Source organism: Pipistrellus hanaki (assembly GCF_964339955.1).
Source record: "Pipistrellus hanaki genome assembly, chromosome: 2".
Classification (NCBI taxonomy): Eukaryota; Metazoa; Chordata; class Mammalia; order Chiroptera; family Vespertilionidae; genus Pipistrellus; species Pipistrellus hanaki.
Window position 1 is genome coordinate 126,204,765 of NC_140504.1, and position 20,965 is coordinate 126,225,729.

General features: G+C 36.2%; 1 protein-coding gene across 3 annotated transcripts in view; it reads right to left on the reverse strand.

The window, feature by feature from the left end:
* NUP153 (nucleoporin 153) overlaps nucleotides 1–20,965 on the reverse strand; it is a 65,694-nt gene that overhangs the window by 7,201 nt on the left and 37,528 nt on the right. For all 3 annotated transcript variants that reach the window (XM_084872713.1, XM_084872714.1, XM_084872712.1), the window contains 7 exons: nucleotides 15,839–15,973; nucleotides 15,118–15,219; nucleotides 14,021–14,108; nucleotides 10,438–10,560; nucleotides 6,965–7,582; nucleotides 3,900–4,094; nucleotides 784–1,665 (listed from right to left, as the gene is read on the reverse strand). In XM_084872713.1, the coding sequence (XP_084728839.1) occupies nucleotides 784–1,665; nucleotides 3,900–4,094; nucleotides 6,965–7,582; nucleotides 10,438–10,560; nucleotides 14,021–14,108; nucleotides 15,118–15,219; nucleotides 15,839–15,973 (2,143 nt within the window). The remainder of the gene's footprint in view (nucleotides 1–783; nucleotides 1,666–3,899; nucleotides 4,095–6,964; nucleotides 7,583–10,437; nucleotides 10,561–14,020; nucleotides 14,109–15,117; nucleotides 15,220–15,838; nucleotides 15,974–20,965) is intronic.

Genomic DNA, 20,965 nt, shown 5'->3' on the forward strand with positions numbered 1-20,965 from the left:
AAATATGCTTTTTTTCTGCTCCTCAGTCCATAAAATGATTTTTTTCCATTAACATTTAAAAATGCTATTTCAGCCGAAACCGTTTTTGGCGTAATGGATAGAGTGTTGGTCTGTGGACTGAAAGGTCCCAGCTTCAATTCCGGTCAAGGGCATGTACCTTGGTTGCGGGCACATCCCCAATAAGGGGTGTGTAGGAGGCAGCTGGCCGATGGTTCTCTCTCATCGATGTTTCTAGCTCTCTATCCCTCTCCCTTTCTCTCTGATAAAAAAAAAAAATCAATAAAATATATTTAAAAATAAATTAAAAGAAATAAAAATGCTATTTCATTTTTTTCTTCAAAATTTGTTTTCATAATTGCCTCTATTTCTCAGAGATGAATTATATTTGTCTGTATTTCTTTACATGGCTGATAATGACTGGTTATCTCTATTTGTAAATGAAGGCCTACATATAAAAATTTTATTAGTTAGAAAATATTCATATGCATAGGAAAGAATGCCTATTTTTCCTGAATAGTATATGCTAATTCTGATGATAAAGCTCACAGAAGGGAGAAAGACACAAACATGCAATATTGTGGGCTTTCCATTAGAACTGTATTTCTCAAAATCAGATCAGTAGATCATTAAAATTATGAGGGAATGAAGAAATTAAAGTTGAAAATCCTAGGCTCCTTTCCTGAGAGTTCTGTTACTAGTCTCTCTCACATATGTTTAGTAGAAACCATTCCTTGACTTTGAGATATCAAAGACACCTTGTAAAATAAAATGTTTAATACTTACCAGCTGTAGTACTGGTTTGAGCTCCAAAAGCAAAAGTGGTTTTTGCTGGCTGCTCAGACTCCTTCTCAGATGGTTTTGCCACACTGAAACTAAAGGTCGACTTTGAAGAACTCTCATCTTTGGTTTGCTCTGAATTCCCAAAGGAAAACACTGGTTGACACTTTGGCTCTTCATTGTCAGTTTTCTTCCCAAACACAAGAGAAGTAGAAGTGACAGGCTCTTGCTTCTCTTCTGTCCTTCCCAAAGCAAACAAGGAGGCAGATGGCAGAGGGGCAGGTTCCATGTTGCCAAAAGGAAACCCTCCTTTGGTGGCAGGCATTTCCTCTTTTTTCGCTTCTGACGTCTTACACGGGAAAGGAGCCACTGAGACACTCTTGGTTTCGATAGTTCCAAAGTTGAAGCTACTCTTGTTCTCAGAGGTCACCACAGTGTTAGCAGCAGCAGGAGTAGGGTTAGTAACACCCGTACCAAAACTAAAGCCTGTAGATGAAGCTTTAGGCAGTTCCTCTTTCTTTTCTTGCTGCCCAAGATTAGTCATCCCAAACTGAAATGGAGCTAAAGAAGCTGGATTGCTTAAACCAGAAGAAAGTCCAAACTTAAAATTATTATCATTCTTACTGTCCTTTTTAATTTCTTCGGGTTTAGATTCAGATGAAACTCCAAATTTAAAATTTCCTACTGGTTTAGAAAATTTGAAGCCTTCACTCATGGGGTTTAAAGATCCAGAATCTGATGACATACCTATTTTAAAGCCTCCTTGATCTCCAAATTTAAAATTTCCAGTGCTTGGTAAAGTCTGAGAAGGCTCTGAAGAGGATGACTGTATACCAAATTTGAAGGATGAGGATGCTGGGATTGAAGATGAGGAAGATGTGCCAAAGCCTTCAAAAATATAAGACACCGAGTTAATGTTATCCACTCAAACAAAATGCAAACCTTAAAAACCAAAGGGACATGGAAATAACTCTGCAAAGGCCTACTTTAAAGATTAGCAATGGCAGTAAACATAGACCAAATTGCCAAAAATTCAGCATGAGAACTACATTCCCAATCCTTAGCAACTACAGAGATTTGACAAGTTTGATAAAACAGTATTACTAGAAATAACAGACACTTTATACATTGCAGGTGGATGTGTAACTTAGCACAAAGTTATAAAAGGCATTTTGTCAATGTTTACCGAAAAATTACAAACACATATCCTTCTAATAATTCTACAGCTGTGTTATTAGTGACATACAAAATGCCATATGCAATCTGGACAGCTGTGAACAAAAAACAAATGTATGTCCAAGCTAATTATGTGATAAAATCAAGGAAAAACAGAGGCAGCAGAGCACTTAAACAAGGTAGAGACATAAGGATATTCAGAATCAGTATTTTCTTATGATGTGCATAAAGAAACTTTGAAAGAGTAATGAAACCAACCATAGCTTTTTGACTGGTAGGAGAGGAAAAATGAAAAATAAGCCAATGGGAACGAGATAAGACTTTTCACTGTAAATCGTCATAATTTGATTTTTAAGACTTGTGAATGTGTTATTTACTCAAGCATTAAAAAAATTTAGCATCAGCCGAGACTGGTTTGGCTCAATGGATAGAGCGTCGGCTTGGGGATTGAAGGGTCCCGGGTTCGATTCCGGTCAAGGGCATGTACCTTGGTTGCGGGCATATCCCCAGTAGGGGGTGTGCAAGAGGCAGCTGATCGATGACTCTCTCTCATCAATGTTTCTAACTCTCTATCTCTCTACCTTCCTCTCTGTACAAAATCAATAAAATATATTTTAAAAAAAATTTAGCATCAAAGAATTACAAATACATCAGTGGAAACAATATTTAAAAAGATAAACAATACTGTATTGACAAGATCAAAGTTTTGATTTCATAATGCTTTCTTATAACGAATAAATGAGAAATGGAATGCTTAACTGATTGCTTCAAACAGGAAATATTAAAGGGCCTAAGATATTTATCCATTACTCTGCTTACCCATATGTAAATAGACAAATGATAAGCCCTCATCTTCAGATTTCCACCTTTAATGATTACCCACCCTATTTTCTTTCTCTAAAAATCTTAACTGAAAAACTGTATCAGAATCTCAAAAGCAAATAGCTATCCCCATGGTCTCTAAGATACCTTGAGTGATATTACACAGAAAGCTAAAAATAAAAATCCCAAAAACCACATTAGTTGTCACCTCTGCCTCAAAGGGACACATTTAAAGGTATGGCAATTACTGTATTACAAGTAGAGAATATAAAAAAGAAGCCATGAGGTATCAGCTACAGAATGAACTAAAATGGACTGAAGAGCAGTGATTTGAAAGCACTAGGAAGTGTCTCATATGAAATAATTCATATAGAAATATGAAGATGTGAAAAATCCAGCCTCCAGATTACTTTGAGAGGTTCTTCCTTTACATTTATATAACAAATATTGCGAGTTATTTTTCTGGAATAATCAAAGCCCAAGTCTGGATTACTTATAACAAGGTTCCAGGGGTATAAATTGCCAGTCAAAAAGACAGGAAATTTATCTATATGCCAAAGGATTGTTAACAGTTAAAAAAGCTAAAACTCTCTCAGAATCAATAATAAAATACAGATTATCTACCCAGCTGCAGAAAAGATACCTCACTGCTGGCCAGCAAATAGTTCAACCTTACACTAATTCAGACAGACTAGACAGTGCAGAAAATTTGTGCAGGGGGAGAGGGCCCCTCAGTCCAGCCTGCACCCTCTTCAAATCCAGGACCTCTCGGGGGATGTCCGGCAGCTGGACATCCCTCTCACAATCCGGGACATCTGGCTCCTAACCAGTCACCTGCTTGCTTGTCTGATGCCCCTAACTGTTCTCCCCTGCTGACCTAATCGCCCTAACTGCTCTCCCCTGATAGCCTGATTGCCCCTAACTGCCTGTTACCGTGGCTTTGTCCAGAAGGATGTCCAGTATAATTAGCATATTACCATTTTACTAGCATAGATGGAACTAAAAAGTCCAGGGCAATACCTCATTTACATTAATTAGAGAATGAATAATTTTAAAACTAAAGCTGTTTGGAAGTATTTCACTTTATAATGGCAATACAAGGAAGCTCTTTATCAACTCCTTACCTTTAAACTCAGATTTTGTGCCTGGCTTGGCACTTTCACATGCTGCACATTTGGTAGAATCTGCAGTATTCTGCACTAGGCACACTTCACATTCCCAGCTTCCCTCAGGTTTCTTAAACTTGTCTAATCCTAGGCAGCTTCCAGAAGACAGAGAGATAGGAACCGTGCTGCTACTTGAAGCAGGTACTGAATTTCCTAAAAACAAGGCAGAAACATATGGGAATTCTCATTTACATTAAGTCAATATGGTAAATGTTCAATCTCTAGGTCTAAATGTTCAATTTATATTACTAATGTTTCCTATTAAGACAGAGAAAATGCTAGAAATACAAACATTACATTGTTAAAAATTTAATCTTATGAATGAACAGCTCATACTCACCTTGCTTAGTGATAAGTACCCCTTAATCCCAAGTTTGAATAGCCATGGTTTAAAAAAAAATCATGCTCATATATCGGAGCCTAGGACTAAATAAATTTTCCTTAAAAATCTTTGTCCAATTTCTTCAAGCAGTACACCATTATAAGACATAAAATTGTAAACAATATCGTAACATAGAAAATACATAGCCACAGACCATATTAAATTCAAGATTTCAAAGCACAGGTCTCTGCCTTTGAAATGATCATTTTTGCATAGAAGTGTTCTATCATTCATTTTGCAATTCCACTTGACACCACCTATTATGTGTTCATGGCATCTGTTATAAGCTAGCCTAAACAGACATTTATTAACACCATAATTTACTTGGGCTCTGTGAACATAAAAGATGAGTAAAATGTTAACTTCTAAAGGTGTTGATAGTCTTAAAAGGGAAAAGTAAAAATAAATGCATAGTAGCACCATCACCAAGAGTACAAGAAGGAGAAATCACTAAGGGGTAGGAGAAGGATCCTCAGAGGTGAGATTTAAATCTTTAAGCAGAATTAGCAAGTTCTATAGGGAGAGGAAGCTCCACAGCATTTTGGCTCAGCAAAGCAGTTTATAAATAAATAAAAGGTGGGGCAAAAGTAGCTTGACAGTTGTTAATATGAAAAAGAATACAATAATACAAGAATAAACTATTTCATGTACTCACAACTGTAAGCCTATTTTTGCCCCACCCTTTATTGTGTTAAGAGTGAGCCATCTATTCTGGTATCCCTGCTTCTCTAAATGTTCTCCAATTGTCATCACTTCTCCCAGTTATCTGATGTCTTATTGGTATGTTCTCTTCCATCATGCCAGTAAAACTGCTCCCTGAAGTTCCATCATTGGTACATTGCACTGCTCACAAGTTCTCATCTACTCTGATAACTTTAATCAACAAAAGTTTCCTAATCTTTATCTGCAATCCACACTTCTGTGCTTCATTCCTATGGTCTCTTCCTTAGTTGGCAGTTCCACTATCCCACTAATTAACTTGGTTAATGGCTTTTCCTCCCTTACATATTTCTCACATCTTTTTCATTCTCTTTTCTGACCCCTTCTACTGCTATACTCATTGTTTGGTTGAATAATAGCTTTCATATTGAGATTTATTCCCTCTAAATTCATCCTTCCAAGAAGCAACCAGTGCCATGCTTTCCTCTGGTTATTCCTTTAAAAAATTAACTTCCAAAGTTTTATTCCTACCACTTACTTAAATAGGCAGAGTTCCATTTTTAGACCATCTTCTCTACTTACTCCAGTCACTTTCCATCACCTCTATTCCCATGACTTATTAGAAAACTATGGGCTAGTGACTCTAATCTGTATCTTTAGGCCAGAGGATCCATTATCAGTATAATGATCTCACATAATCTGAAAGTCAACTTCCAACAGCTTGAAATCATCATGTCTTCAACTACACATTATTCTACAACCCTTCTGTCCTTATTTGATTTCATTAATACACATCACCATTATCTTTGCCTATATTATTGATGCAATCTCCCTAATCTGTCCTTTGGTTTCCAAATTTTGTCACCCTTAAGTCTATCCTTGAAAAAGCCACCAAGTGATTTATCAAAATACAAATCTGACTGCATCACTCCTCTGCTTAAAATCATGGCTCATTTATAAGATAAAGTCAGCATTCTTTAATACATGAATTTTCTTTATGTGTAACAATTCTTGCCTGACTTAAAATTTTCTTCTCCTATCAACTCAGAATTTCAGTTCCCTGCCTGTATCAAGGTCTTGTTATTATATATAATATGGAAGGAGGCGTGTCAGGTGGGAAGAGAAAGTTAATTCAGAAAGAAGATTTTGAAATCTTATTCTCGTGGAGACATCCAGTAGGAATTAGATTTATGGCTCACCCCTTATGTTCAGACAGAGATTTAGGCTAATAACTCAATAGCTTTTCATTGCAGATACAAAACTACACATAAAATTCCCAAAATACCCATATGTTTTATTTAGTATTCAAGTCACCATATTTCTGTACCAAATAATTATATAATAGTATTACAAAAACAGCAGAGTCATTTCCAAAAGTGAACATTTATTAACTCTTTAAAATTTCAACAGAAAAATCTCAAACCTAGCTTCATTTTTCTAGCTAATTTAGAATTTTTTTACTGATGATTCAGTAACTTACTACCATTGCAAATTCTGGCAGATAGTATACAGATACAGGTATCGCCATTAACATTCAGCGACAGCCTTTTCAGAAAGCAATATTGCCCACCCCTTAATCAAGTCTTCTCTGGAAATGACCACTAGCCATTCTCATTTAGAGAAAAAAAGATTAAGTAATATTTCATTCTGTATAGAGGTTTGAGAAAGACTGTTCCCTTCTAAGACCTTTCAGCATCTATAACAGTCAACTTAGAAATGATCATGAAGAACAAAAAGTTTATGATAAAACTGCATACAAAGAAGAGATCAAAGTACTCACAGCCTATCCTAAGAAATCAAATAAATCTAGCCCCATGCAAGTCATTTTAATCTCAATATAGCTTTAAAAAGTTAAGACATATGAGAAAATTCTCATCCTGAAACACCTAAAATATTCTAGTTGTTCTTAGTGGTCTTACAGAGAATTAAAATGTTCTACTAACATAATGAGCAAAATTATTCCAAACAGCCATTAACGTACCTGGTTTCTCAGACATACAGGACACACATTTATTGTCCTCTGGATTATTAGGAACACAGCATACTGGACACTCCCAAGACCTCTTGGGCTTTGTGAATTTATCTGCAAATCCTAAGGCACCAGTGGTCACAGTGCAGCTGGAGGATGAAGCAGCCACGGTGACAGCACTTTCTGAAGCCGCTGGCAATGTAAGGACTCGCTTAACACCAGTTCCAGGTTTCGGTGTTTCACAAGCTACACATTTTATCGCCTCAGGCTTATTGTGCACTAAACAGGTATCACATTCCCAAGTTCCTACTGCTGGTTTAAATTTGTCTCCAAAACCTGTCCCTGATGCAGGAAGAGCTGGTTTGCCACTTTTATTTGGCGTCCCAATTCCAGTCTGTTTAGCAGTATCTCTTAGTGGCAATTTTGTCGTTTGACAGGCTATACACTTGCTGTCTGTAACTTTGTTCTCGAGTAGACAAGTATCACACTGCCATGATGATCCAGCTTTTAAACTTTCCCCCAACCCGATTCCACTAGAAGAAAAGCTACTTATTGCTGGTCTTGTATAAACTACTGGGCTTGTGGTGGTAGGAATAGCAGCAAGAGAATCTGCCTTCAGTGATGTGAAACCTATGTGGTAGGGAGAATTGGAGAGAAAAAAAGTTAGGGAATGTTTTCTAATCAAACATTAAATAAAATATTATTACTGGAAGAAAACAGATTTACCTTATTGTTATTATAATCCAAGATGGATTACTTAAGGCACATATGTCAAACACAAGGCCCGCGGGCCAAATCCAGCCCGCCTGGCCTTGCAATGTGGCCCGCACGGCGCTGTCATCACTGCACTCCGCTGTCAGTTTATGACATTGTCAGTTTATGACTGTTCAGTAAACCATTCGGCCCGCGATTTAGGCTGGATTTTAGATTTTGGCCCCTTCTCTGATTGAGTTCGACACCCCTAACTTAAGGTGATTTTCACCTAAGCACTATTAATTAATAGCATCTATAATAATAAAAGTGTAATATGCTAAGTAGACTGGACAAGGTTCCGATGACCTTCTGGATGAAGCCAGGGCTGTGAGAGAAACCCAGGTCCTGGGTGCCAGAGGGAAGCTGGTGCTGACAACTGGGGGAAGGAAGGCCTACTCTTGCACAAATTTCATGCACCGAGAGCCTCTAGTAAATAAGGGACAACAGATCTAGTTCAAGTTCTACAGCAGATGTTTTATTTATATTTAATATATCACCTTCCTTCTCTATGAACTTCTATTTATTATAAGACAACCAATACCTAATTTAAGGCTTTAATTATAACAATTCATCGATCTATACAATTGTCATCAATGTCTTGTGGAGTGTCTTGCTACACTCTACATTCCTGCAACACTGACCTACATTTATAGCCTTCTCCCTGCATCTATCTCTCCTTTAAGTATTCCCTTGGCTATATCCAATAACTGTAAATTCTAATTTTCAAATTTTGTCCAGTCATAATCCACTACTGAGGTATCCTTTACTTTCGGTAAAAACCAGCTGAACTGTGTATGTATGGTCACTGGGCAGATGTCCCTCCAAAGTACCACAGAGTGGTAAAAATTATTTTCTAATTATACTAAACTCATACAGAGCTTTAAAATAGCAACAATTCAATGACAAATGATAAAATTCCAACAGAGATGTACCAAACCATCTGATAAGGCCTAGAAATACAAAAATTAAGATCCAGTCAACCCCAATGGAGTACAAATACAGGCCCATGCAAAGTTACCAAACACTGATTCAAACAAAATTGCTTCAAATCTCTCTCCAAAACAATCTCAGAACCTATCACATTGTAAGTATACCTTTTGTAACCTCTGAAGGTATATTTAGACAACTAAGGTAATCATGTAGAACCATGAAAGAATAATAGGAAGATTAAGTCTTGTACTACCCTAAAACTGTGGTCATTAAATTGATTCACTGAAACTATACTTCACTTATGGAATGACATTTCAATCCTTTAAACAAAGTAATTTTTATTTTATTCATACAAACAAACACAGTGATCCTGTTTCTCCTGCCTTCAGCACCAAAGGAAAAGAAAATTGGAGGGGAAGAAGATACAGAAGGTTGTTAAGAGATTTTCTACTGCTATGAAGAAATAATTCAGTCTAGGGCTATTTTTAACATAATGGCAAAAACAGTCCCATGTATCTCAGTTATGCCCAGTAATCAACATTTTGTTCATGATTAACTTGTTACTAAGGTTGTCAAAATTTTAACAGTAACCACCTCAAAGTATTACAGATTTCTATTCATTCCACTTTTTCCAATTTTCTTAATTTCTCCTTCAAAAGAATATATGATCTCCTCCAAATTCTTGCTATTTAAAAAATGTTAAAAGGGAGGAAGTGTGGACATTATTAATACAAAATGTAACTTTAAAAAGATAAACTAAGAATTTGAAGCTTACCTATTTGGTTAATTCTAGTAAAGGCATTCTCGAGTTCTGCCATAACTGTAAAATCATCTAAATTATTAAGACTCCTGAAGGCAGTATACTCAACTATAAATCGAGAGCTAATTAAAAAAAAAAACACTAATCCTTCTAAATCTTGTTGTAGAAGGCAACTTTATTTTGAAATTTCTACTCAATCATACATGAACATCTTTGCTGGGTTTAAATTGTTTTTGTACTATAATACTAGGTTATCTTATAAACACCTTTGAATTATTACAGTACACATCACAACTGAACTTGTGATTATACTCTTTGATTTTTCAAACTGAAAACTTACTCCTATTTTGAGGATTTCTAGTTGTTGCCTTCAAATTATTATATACTAGCTTTCATTTCTTGTTTCAAATGAGTATTGTCTTTTATATATGTTAGGATCAGTACATTTGTTGGCTTTGACATATAGAACAACATGGCAGTTTCAACACTCTGGTGAGAAAGAAATGTCCAAGTATAACATCAAGTTTGTTTATTTACTTTCATTCAATGTTGGCCTACCTCTATTAATAGGCAATTCATTTTTCTCCTTCTATACTTGCCTCTTACAAATTTCATTTTAGTATAGAGTAACATTTGATTACATCTATATTCAGAAGTCAATCTCCTATCAAATTAGACATAATTCTCTTAAAGCCTAAAGTGTACCACAAATGACATTAAAATAAGATCACGAGTTTTTAATTAAAAATTTAGACTATCTGCCGAGGCCGGTTTGGCTCAGTGGTAGAGCGTCAATATGCGGACTGAAAGGTCCCACGTTCGATTCTGGTCAAGGGCATGTACGTTGGTTGCAGGCACATGCCTGGTAGGGAGTGTGCAAGAGGCAGCTGATAGATGATTCTCTATCATTGATGTTTCTAACTCTCTATCCCTCTCCCTTCCTCTCTGTAAAAAAATCAATAAAATATATAATAAATAAATAAACTTTCTTTGGGAAAAAAAAAAAAAAATTAGACTATCTCAAGGGCAGCCATTATCTTACCAGGGTTTTTCAGAACATCTAGGACACTTCCTTCTTTCAGGGTTTTTGCAGGTCTAAAAAGTCCCTCAGAAACTTCATCTGGCTTCTTACAGCTTGTACTGTTCATTGCAGTGATATCTTGAGCTGTAATATTTTTTAATTATAAAATATATTATGCCTAGAAAAAACACTGGACTAAAGTTAAATGCATTAAAAAGATTTTTTGCAAAGACAATTTTGAATCAACTCGTAAAATATCATTTTAAAGTATGAAATTCAAAGATAATGAAAAAATTACTTAACAATACAGAGTTAAACTGCCATTATAAGGAAGTACAAATACTATTTCACACAGTATACATCTCTCTCCTCCAAATGGGCAAAAAATATAAACTATAATTATTACTGGTAATCAAGAAACCAAGTTGAAACACTGAAGAAGATATGGTGCTCGGCTGGTGTGGCTCATGGTTGAGCGTCAACCTATGAACCAGGAGGTCACGGTTTGATTCAGAGTACATTCCCCGGGTTGCAGGCTCTATTCCCAGTGTGAGGGTATGCAGGAGGCAGCCAATCAATTCTCTCTCATCATTGATGTTTCTATCTCTTTCTATCCCCCTTCCTCTCTGAAATCAATAAAAATATTTTTTTTAAAAAGAATGTATGGCAACTGGGGCAAGCAGCTACCCCTCATGAAATATATAATCAATTACATAGCAATTTACACTTCTGATTCAAAAATACCTTAACAATATTCAACTAAGGCAATTATTTCATTTCTAGAAATTCACCCTATGATTGAAGATACCTTTCAGGTACAACAACGAGAACCTGAATGACAGATAAATGCTCAATTAGGGGCTGATGACATAAATTACAGAATGTTGACATGAAATGCTACATAGCCACAAAAAAATCATTCTTGAAAGCATAGTTATGGATAAAAACAGGTTTTGAATGTTTCCATTTAAAAGTAATGGTGCTGTTAATGATGATTGTCTTTTATTTATTGCTTTTACTTTTTATGTTTTCCAAAACGAACATATCCTTTATTTAAGAAATCTATATATTAAGCATGATAATAGTTTTGTGGTTATATTTTTTTTTTGGGGGGGGGGGGGGAGGGGCGCGTTTCTGTTTATATATAAAATATGTGTGGAACTGTTTCCAAATAACCTGGTATGTGTTTGTATGTATAAGAGGGAAAGGTAGGAAAGAGGGAGGGGAAAAGGGACAATATTGGCCATAAAATCGAAAGGTTGAAGCTGGGTAAAGAGCATATGGAGAATCAGTCTATCATTCAACATTAGAGAATGTTTGAAATTTTTTATAATAAAATATAAACAAACAGCTTTTTCTTCTTGAGTGTTGGTCAGTTAAAAAGTAGTTTCAAAACAAATCCTGCCTACTTATATATCTCACACTATAAATAAAATTTAATTCAAAATGGATCAATGATCTAAATATAAGAAATCCATAATACTCTTCAAGAAAATCTAGGAGTTATACCTTCATGACCATAGATTTAGCGATGGACTCTTAGATGACACCGAAAGTGTAAGCAGAAAAATAATTTTAACTTCACCAAAATTAAAAAACCTTTGTGCATCTAAGGACATTATTAAAAAAATGTGAAAAGACAAAAATTGGAGAAATCACTCTTAACTCATGTCTGATAAGGATATAGTATCCAGCTATACAAAAATACATCTCAGCAACAGGAACAAACCAATTTTAAAATGGTTAAGACATGACTAGACATTTCTCCCAAGAACATATGTAAAGGGCCATCAAGCATCAAAGAGGGTCAATATCATTAATCACTATGGGAATGCAAATGGATGGCTATAAAAAATCTTAAAAAGTAGTGTCATAAAAATGTAAAAAATGTGAACTCTCATGAACTGCTAGTGGGAATGTGAAATGAGCTATCAGTTAAGAAAAACAAGTTTGTGGTTTCCTCAAAAGACCATTTGGTACATCAATTCCATTCCTAGGTATATACCCCAAAACATTGAAACGTGTTCAAACAAATATATGTACATGCATATTCACAACAGCATGTCTACAATAGCCAAAAGGTAGAAACAACCCTAATGGATGAACAGAAAATCAAACAAACAAAACAGAAACAAACTGAGATACAGAGAACATTTTGATGGTTGCCAAACTGGGTGGGGGGAGGGAAGATGGGTGAAAAAGGGAAGGAGAGTATGTACAAATTGGTGGAAATGAAATAGTTACAGGGAGGTAAAGTATAGAAAAGGGATTATAGTCAGTAATATTGTAATAACAAAGTATGAGATCATATAGATACTAGATTTATTGGAGTAACCACTTCATAAGTTACATAAATGTCTCAATACCAGCCGAAACCGGTTTGGCTCAGTGGTAGAGCGTTGGTCTGCGGACTGAAAGGTCCCAGGTTCGATTCCGGTCAAGGGCATGTACATTGGTTGCGGGCACATCCCCAGTAGGGGGTGTGCAAGAGGCAGCTGGTTGATGTTTCTCTCTCATCGACGTTTCTAGCTCTCTATCCCTCTTTCCTCCTCTCTGTAAAAAATCAATAAAATATATTTAAAAAAAAAAAAAAATGTCTCAATACCAGAAACTAATATAATACTATATATCAACTGAAGTTGTAAAATAAATTTTTAAATTAAATAAATTAAATAAAATAATCATCTGAATATTCATCATCTCCCTTCAATTATGCCCATTTCTTTCTTTCCTTTTCTTTTTTAATCTTCACTTGATTTCTTTTTTTCCTTTTTAGAGACAGAGTAAGGGGGGTGGGGGAGAAAGAGAGAAACATCCATGTGAGAAAGAAACATCAATTGGCTGCCTTCCATACATACATACCCTGACTGGAGATGGAACCTGCAACCCAGGTTATGTGCCTGACTGGGAATCAAACCCGGAACCTTTTGGTGTGTGGGAAAACACTCCAACCTACTCACCACCCGGCCAGGACTTGAGTTCAGAAATTATGTAATTGCTATTTGCTGAGGCCAGCATAACCCTGATACATAAAAATGCTGGGAACTGAACAGTAAACTTAGAGAAGTAATCTATTGAATTTCTTATATGACTTCATTAATATACTGAATTTGACTGAATAAAAGACAATAGGTAAACTTGCTATTGTGACTGTCTCCCTCACAATTAACTGTTAACATTTACATTTAGGGAGTAAGTATTTCTGAGAATAATTACTAAATAACATTGTCAAAAGGCTGATCTTAACCCTGGCCCGTTGCTCAGTTGGTTGGAACATTGTCCCATACACCAAAAGGTTTCAATCCCCAGTTGGGATGCATATGGGAGACATCCTAACGATGTTTCTCTCCCACATTAAGTACGTATCTGTCTCTGTCTCTCTGTCTCTCGTCTTTCTCCCTTTCCCCTATTCCTCTCTGAAATCAATAAAAACATATCCTCCAAGGATTTTTTTTATGGTGTACTGCTCTTGTTTGCTTTTCAGAGCAAATTCCATTCAAATGAAAGCACTTATAAGAACTGCCAAAGGGGAAAATTTTTTGAAATATTAATCTAATGCATACAACTATTTTTATGTAAAAATTTATGAAACGTTTTTACTTACCTGCACTACTAGTAATTGGTTCTGAAACAGTACTAGAGCCAGAAAGTTCTACTGTTTTTGCAACAGGCACACTAAATGTAAATCCAATCTGCAAAGAAAAAGTTATCCTTTCAAATATAGAGCTTCTTTAAATTCCAAGTGAAAAAAATGTACTGAATTTCATTTATTCTAAGATTCACAGTTTTCCATATTTTATCTTCTTTAAAATTTGAATGCTTCTTATAATAAATTGTGGGTTATAGTTTAACAGCAGCATTTTTAACCTTATCACATTTTTTTTCTTTCAAAGCAGCATATAAATTAATGTGTTCCTAATGCTCAAATCTGTGTTTCTAAATGTCATTTTCTAATAAAAAGTTTGAAATTTTTTGGACAACAGACAGATTTCAGGCACGCAACAGGGGAACTACAAATGACCTGGAACATCCAACTGACAGAAAACAAGGTCAGAGTAAAAAACAAAGAGCAACAAATCAAAATAATACATGTGCCAAATAGGAGTGGGGCAACTTAAACGATGAACTTATTATTCTTACCAAAAAAAACTGATTTCTATTATAAAGAAATAAACAAATATATCTTATGGAACATAAAAATTCAAAACTTATCTAGGTTAAAGACAATTCAAGAAACATTAACCAAATGCACTATGATTTAATCGATTAGTCTCTAATCTTAATTTTATCTAGGACCAAGAGAAAACAATTAGAGGACAAACTGGAGCTATCAGATTGGATATCTGAATAGGAACTGTTATTATTATACCACGTTAAATTCTGTGGGTATAACTGTGAATATACAAAGGAATGTTCTTTTACTTAGGGGATACATGGAAAATATTAAGGTAATTAAAAAGACTGCATCTTAACTTTCAAATGTATATGAGAAAATGCACATGCTTGTGTGTGTTTATGTGTATATGCACACAGTGAAAATACATGTGTTCACTCATTCAAGTTTTATGGACATTGTAATTGTTTTTAATTTGGAAGGAAAATAATGGTTATTTCTTACCACTGATGGCACCTTAGATTTGACAAAGATACAGTATGCCTTTGAAATCAATAAATAGGAAATATTTCTTGGTTCCTACTTACAGATGATGGAGGTAGTAATACATCTGCCTCTGTAGATTTTACAATTGGAGATGAAAATCTAAACATGGGACTGTTTATGTTGTTAGGAGAGGTCATTTGTACCTGGTTTTCCGAATCATTAAAAAAAAAAAATACAAAAAGAGCTGTTTAGGAAAAGAAACTGACAATAAGACAGACCTTAAGCAAGTTACTTATTCCATAGAAGCCAAATCTCCCCTTTAGATTAAAAACAAACACTTTTTAACTTCTGAAAACTACTTAATAGTAACTGCTATAAAATTTGGCTTCCTATTGGAAGAGGAGTACACACTATTTTAGAAAGGGATATTTGTCTAAAGAAGAAAAAACATCTATAAGCTATGTTCAGAAAAAATTAAAAGCCAAAACAAAAGCATAGAAATTTCAGGAACAGATTAAACACATTAATCCTACTTGAAAAATAAAAAACATTAATCTTATGCATCAAATATCTTAACTGCAAACATTGGGAACTATATCTGTTTAATACATTGCATAAAAATTCAAGAACACTCTCATTATAATAAACCTCATTATAATGTACACTTTAAAAAAAAAAAAAAGCAAGACACCATTTTCATTTTTATCTTCTTACTGAGTTATTGATTTCTATAGTGAAAATTAATTATAGTTTTAAACTGATATTAGATTTTTAAAATAAGAAAAATAAAAAATCATCTCTATGTGTACAATGGTTTTGTACCTTATTTGTTAATGACTGTGCAGGACTAATTGGTGATAGAGAAGTTGTAATCACCGAGGAACTAAAATTGAAGGTAGGCAGTGAAGAACTGGTGATAGGTAGAGAGATATTCGGTAATACTGGTACTTCCATTTCCTAAAACACAGTATGTTTAAAAATTATAGAGTTCATCTTTCATGTCATTCTTTTGTCTGCTGTTTTCAGGTAGAATTTATATAACTAAAGGCAACTTTAGAATAATAAGGTAGCACCATGCAATGTTAACAATGTGAGCTCTTGAATCAAATAAACTAAACAAGACTTGAATCTCTGCCACAAGCCAGCCACATGACTCTGAACCTAAATGCCCTCCATACCAATTTCTAAATGGTGATAATTAGGAAAAAAATAATACACAATAGTTGTGATATTAACATGAAATACAAAGTTATACACTGTTCTGGCAAACATTTAATAAATTTTAGTACTAATAACTTTAGTGAACTGCCTTGGTTTTTACCCCACTATAGCAAAAGCCACCCCAAGTCTCAAATGACTAACATTTACAACAGACAAAAAAAAAAGAATTCCACTTCTGCTAATGGTGGAGTAGTTCATATCTCACCAATGCTCTGACAGATAACAATTATAAACTTTGGACTAATGATTTAAAACAGCTATCTGAAAACACTGGAAAGCAACCACAAACAAGCAAAAACTGGAGGGGGAAAGACACTTGGGAAGAGCACTGAGTGAACTTTTGTTCTCTTTATGAGTTGGTACCAATGGATATTGAAATTCAGAAAGAAAACTGCAAAGATATTGGCTGAGAGATCTGAGGACAAGAGAGGTGACAGTTAGAAAATGAAGGGAGATACAGGATTGAAGAATCACAGAAGGGTTCCCCAAGTCGGCATATGAACTGTCAATTCTCTGGCAGAACTGTAAACTAAACGTCTGTAAGGCAGACCAGACATCCAGTAGCCAACTAAGATTAAAGAGATTCAGCTGTTGCCCAGCACAGAGGAGGGAGTTTACTGCCAGCTAAAAACAATCTGAATACTTCAAATAGATGAGGTTTAGTATACATAAATCACAACTCAGTAAAAAAAAAGAAAGAAAGAAAGAAAGAAAGAAAGAAAGAAAGAAAGAAAGAAAGAAAGAAAGAAAGAAAGAAAGAAAGAAAGAAAGAAAGAAAAAAGTCACCCGAAACCGGTTTGGCTCAATGCAGGGGTCTTCAAACTACGGCCCGCAGGCCACATGCAGCCCCCAGGGGAGTCTGATCCTGCCCGCCAGGTTTTTTGGGCAGTGAGCGCAGCAAAGGTGTTACAGTAGGAATTAGTAGTTCATATAGTCCGGCCCTCCAGCTCTCTGAGGGACCGTGATCTGGCCCCCACTTTAAAACGTTTGAGGACCCCTGGATAGAGTGTTGGCTTGCGGACTGAAGGGTCCCGGGTTCGATTCCGGTCAAGGGCAAGTACCTTGGTTGCGGGCACATCCCCAGTGGGGGGTGTGCAAGAGGCAGCTGGTCGATGTTTCTCTCTCATTGATGTTTCTAACTCTCTATCCCTCTCAATTCCTCTCTGTGTAAAATCAATAAAATATATTTAAAAAAAATAATAATGACTCCTTTTGGGAAAAGAAAACTAAGAAAATCTGTTGCCATAAAATTGCTCTACAGGTTCTTGAAGATGAATGAAAATGATACTAAATGGAAACTCATATTTCTAGAAGAAATGTAAAATAAGGGAGCAAACATTTTTTTAAAAATCCACATTTTTCTCTTAATTTCTTTAACTGTATAAGGCAAAAATTACGTGATTGGTTTCTAGACTATTTACATGTAATACAATTAACAATTGCAGCAATAAAATACCAAGGAAAAGGGGTGGCAAATCAAACTATAAAGTTGCAAGATTCTTAAATTTTCACAGAAAGTGGTACAAAATAGCATGTAAGAAGAACATATATCATAATCTCAAGAGGAACCACTAAGTAACATAAAGATAGAGATAAAAAGCCAACAAGTAATTAAATTGGAATTCTAACAAACATTCAATTAACCCAGTGGTCGGCAAACTCATTAGTCAATAGAGCCAAATATCAACAGTACAATGATTGAAATTCCTTTTGAGAGCCAAATTTTTAAACTTAAACTTCTAATGCCACTTCTTCAAAATAGATTCGCCCAGGCCGTGGTATTTTGTGGAAGAGGCCAAAGAGCCGCATGTGGCTCATGAGCCACAGTTTGCTGACCACTGAATTAACCCAAAACAAGGCAGCTTTCAAAAAGAACAAGGAGATTTTAGAAACCAAGATGGCAGCAAAGGTAAACAACTAATCTGCCGCCTCACAACAATTTCAAAACTACAACTAAAAGACAAAACGTCTGTCACTCAGAACCACAGGAAAGCTGGCTGAATGGAAGTCTTACAACTAGAAGGAAAGAGAAATCGCTGAAAAGCTGAGGTATGGAGGCATGCGAATCAGGTTAGTGGTGGGTGACTGAGTACTCGGCTTTTTTTCAATCCGAAGGGAAACAAGCTCAGATCACTTTGAAATCCAGTTTCTGGGATCACGAGGGGGACCCAGACACCTGCTGGGAGAAGCTGGTCTGTTGGCCATCGGGTCCAAAAGTGAGGGTGACTTTTTTGCAGAGGTGCATACAGCAGTCATTGTATACTGCGCTAGAGCTCAGGATGCAGGGACTTGGAAACACGGAAAGGCAGAGAAGGTGGACGGCAGGCATGACTGTCTGCCACGCCCCAGCCTAGTGATGCCCTAAGGCCCCGCCCCGCATATTCTACAGGAGCCCAAGTTCCACACAGTGGCTTTTGCATATAAATGGCCTGCCCTATGGCAGTTTAACAAAATAAACTGCAGCTCCAGTCAGACTGCTCCAAAACCACCAAATCCTAAGCAAAGAGGAGAAAACTATAGTTCTTGCTGTAGCTCCTGCTGGGTGGCCTCAGACAATAACTGACGTGCACCCCATTGGAGATCCAGAAACTAGTGTATCTAGTGGTCGGTGTGAGATGACACCAGATTTCAATTACTCTCGTAAGGGACTCATTCAAGAGGCAGACTCAGTGAGAACCAAAGCCCTACTGGAACAAGTCCTGCCCCATAAACGTGTCTCCAGCACAGCAATTCTTCCATTATAGACACTGCGGGTCCCCACAACCAATTGGCCTGGAGGTCAATGCCTCCCAGTGACACCAACAACAATCAAGACTTAACTACAACAAGGGTATACACACAGTCCACAAAAGGGGTGCACCAAGAGTGTCCACATCAGATAACTGAGAGGCTGACCCATTGAACCATATAGGACACCCAGCACACAAAGCTATCTTACCAACTCAGGGAAGCAACGAAAATGAGGAGGCAAGGAAACAGATCACAAACGTAAGAAATGGAGAACAAATGACTAGACACAGAGTTCAAAACCACTTTTATAAGGTTTTTCAAGAATTTCCTAGAAAAGGCCGATAAATTTAACAAGACCCTTGAGGATATGAAAAAGGAACAACTAGAAATTAAACATACACTGACTGAAATAAAAAATATTATATAGACACCCAACAGCAGACTAGAGGATCACAAGAATAAAGTCAAAGATTTGGAATACAAAGAGGCAAAGGACACTCCTCCGGAGAAGAAGAGAAGAGAATCCAGAAAGTTGAAGATAGTAAGGAACCTCTGGGACAACTTCAAGCATACCAACATCAGCATTATGGGGTGCCAGAAGAAGATAGAGTAAGACACTGAAAACCTATTTGAAGAAATAATGACAGAAAATGTCCCCCACCTGCTGAAACAAATAGACTTACAAGTCCAGGAACACACAGAACCCCAACAAAAGGTATCTAAAGAGGACCACACCAAGACACATCATAATTAAAATGCCAAGAGCAAAAGACAGAGAGAGAATATTAAAAGCAGCAAGAGAAAAACAGTTAGTTACATACAAGGGAGCACCCATACGATTATCAGCTGATTCATCAACAGAAACTATGCAGGCCAGAAGGGAGTGGCAAGAAATATTCAAAATGATGAATAGCAAGAACCTACAACCAAGATTATTCTACCCAGCAAAGCTATCATTCAGAATTGAAGGGCAGATAAAGAGCTTTACAGATCAGAATAAGCTAAAGGAGTTCATTACCACCAAACCAGTATTAAATGAAATGCTAAAAGGTGTTCTTTAAAAAGAGGAAAAAGAAGAAAAAAGTAAAGATAAAAATTATAAACAACAAATACATATCTATCAACAAGTGAATCTAAAAGTCAAGTGAATTAAAAATCTGAGGAATAGAATAAACTTGTGAATACAATAGAATCGGGGCATAAAATGGGAGGGGACAAATAATTCTCAGGGGGAAAAGTGTGTCTGAGTGGGGGGTATGGGAAGAGACTGGACGAAAATCATACACCTATGGATGAGGACAGCGGGAGAGGGGAGGTGGGGGGAGGTAAGGGCAGAGGGTGGGGTGGGGACCAGATGGAGGGGAGCTATGGGGGGGGGGGGGGAGGAGAAACAATTGCAATAATCTGAACAATAAAGATTCATTAAATTAAAAAAAAAAGAAAGAAAAACAAGAAAACTAAGGCAACAATAAACAAGTGGGAGGTACATCAAAATAAACAGCTTTTGCACAGCAAAAGAAACCATCAACAAAACGAAAAGGAATCCCACTGCATGGGAGAACATATTTGGCAATAATACATCTCATAAAGGGTTATTACCCAAAATGTATAAGGAATTCATACAACTTAACAAAAGAAGACAAATAATCCAATTTTAAAAGGGGCAAAGAACCTAAATAGACACTTCTCGAAAAGGGACAGACATATAGATAGATGGCAAAGTGACATGAAAAAATTCTCAGTCACTAATCATCTGAGATGCAAATCTAAATGACAATGAGATACCATCTCACATCTGTCAGAAAGGCTACCATCAACAAATCAATGAAGGACAAGTGCTGTGGGGGTGTGGAAAAAAGGGAACCCTAGTACACTGCTGGTGGGAATGCAGAGTGGTGCAGCCATTATGCAAAAGAGTATGGCATCTCCTCAAAATATTAATTATGGAACTGTCATCTGGTCCAGTGAACCCATTTCTAGGAATATATCCTAAAAAAC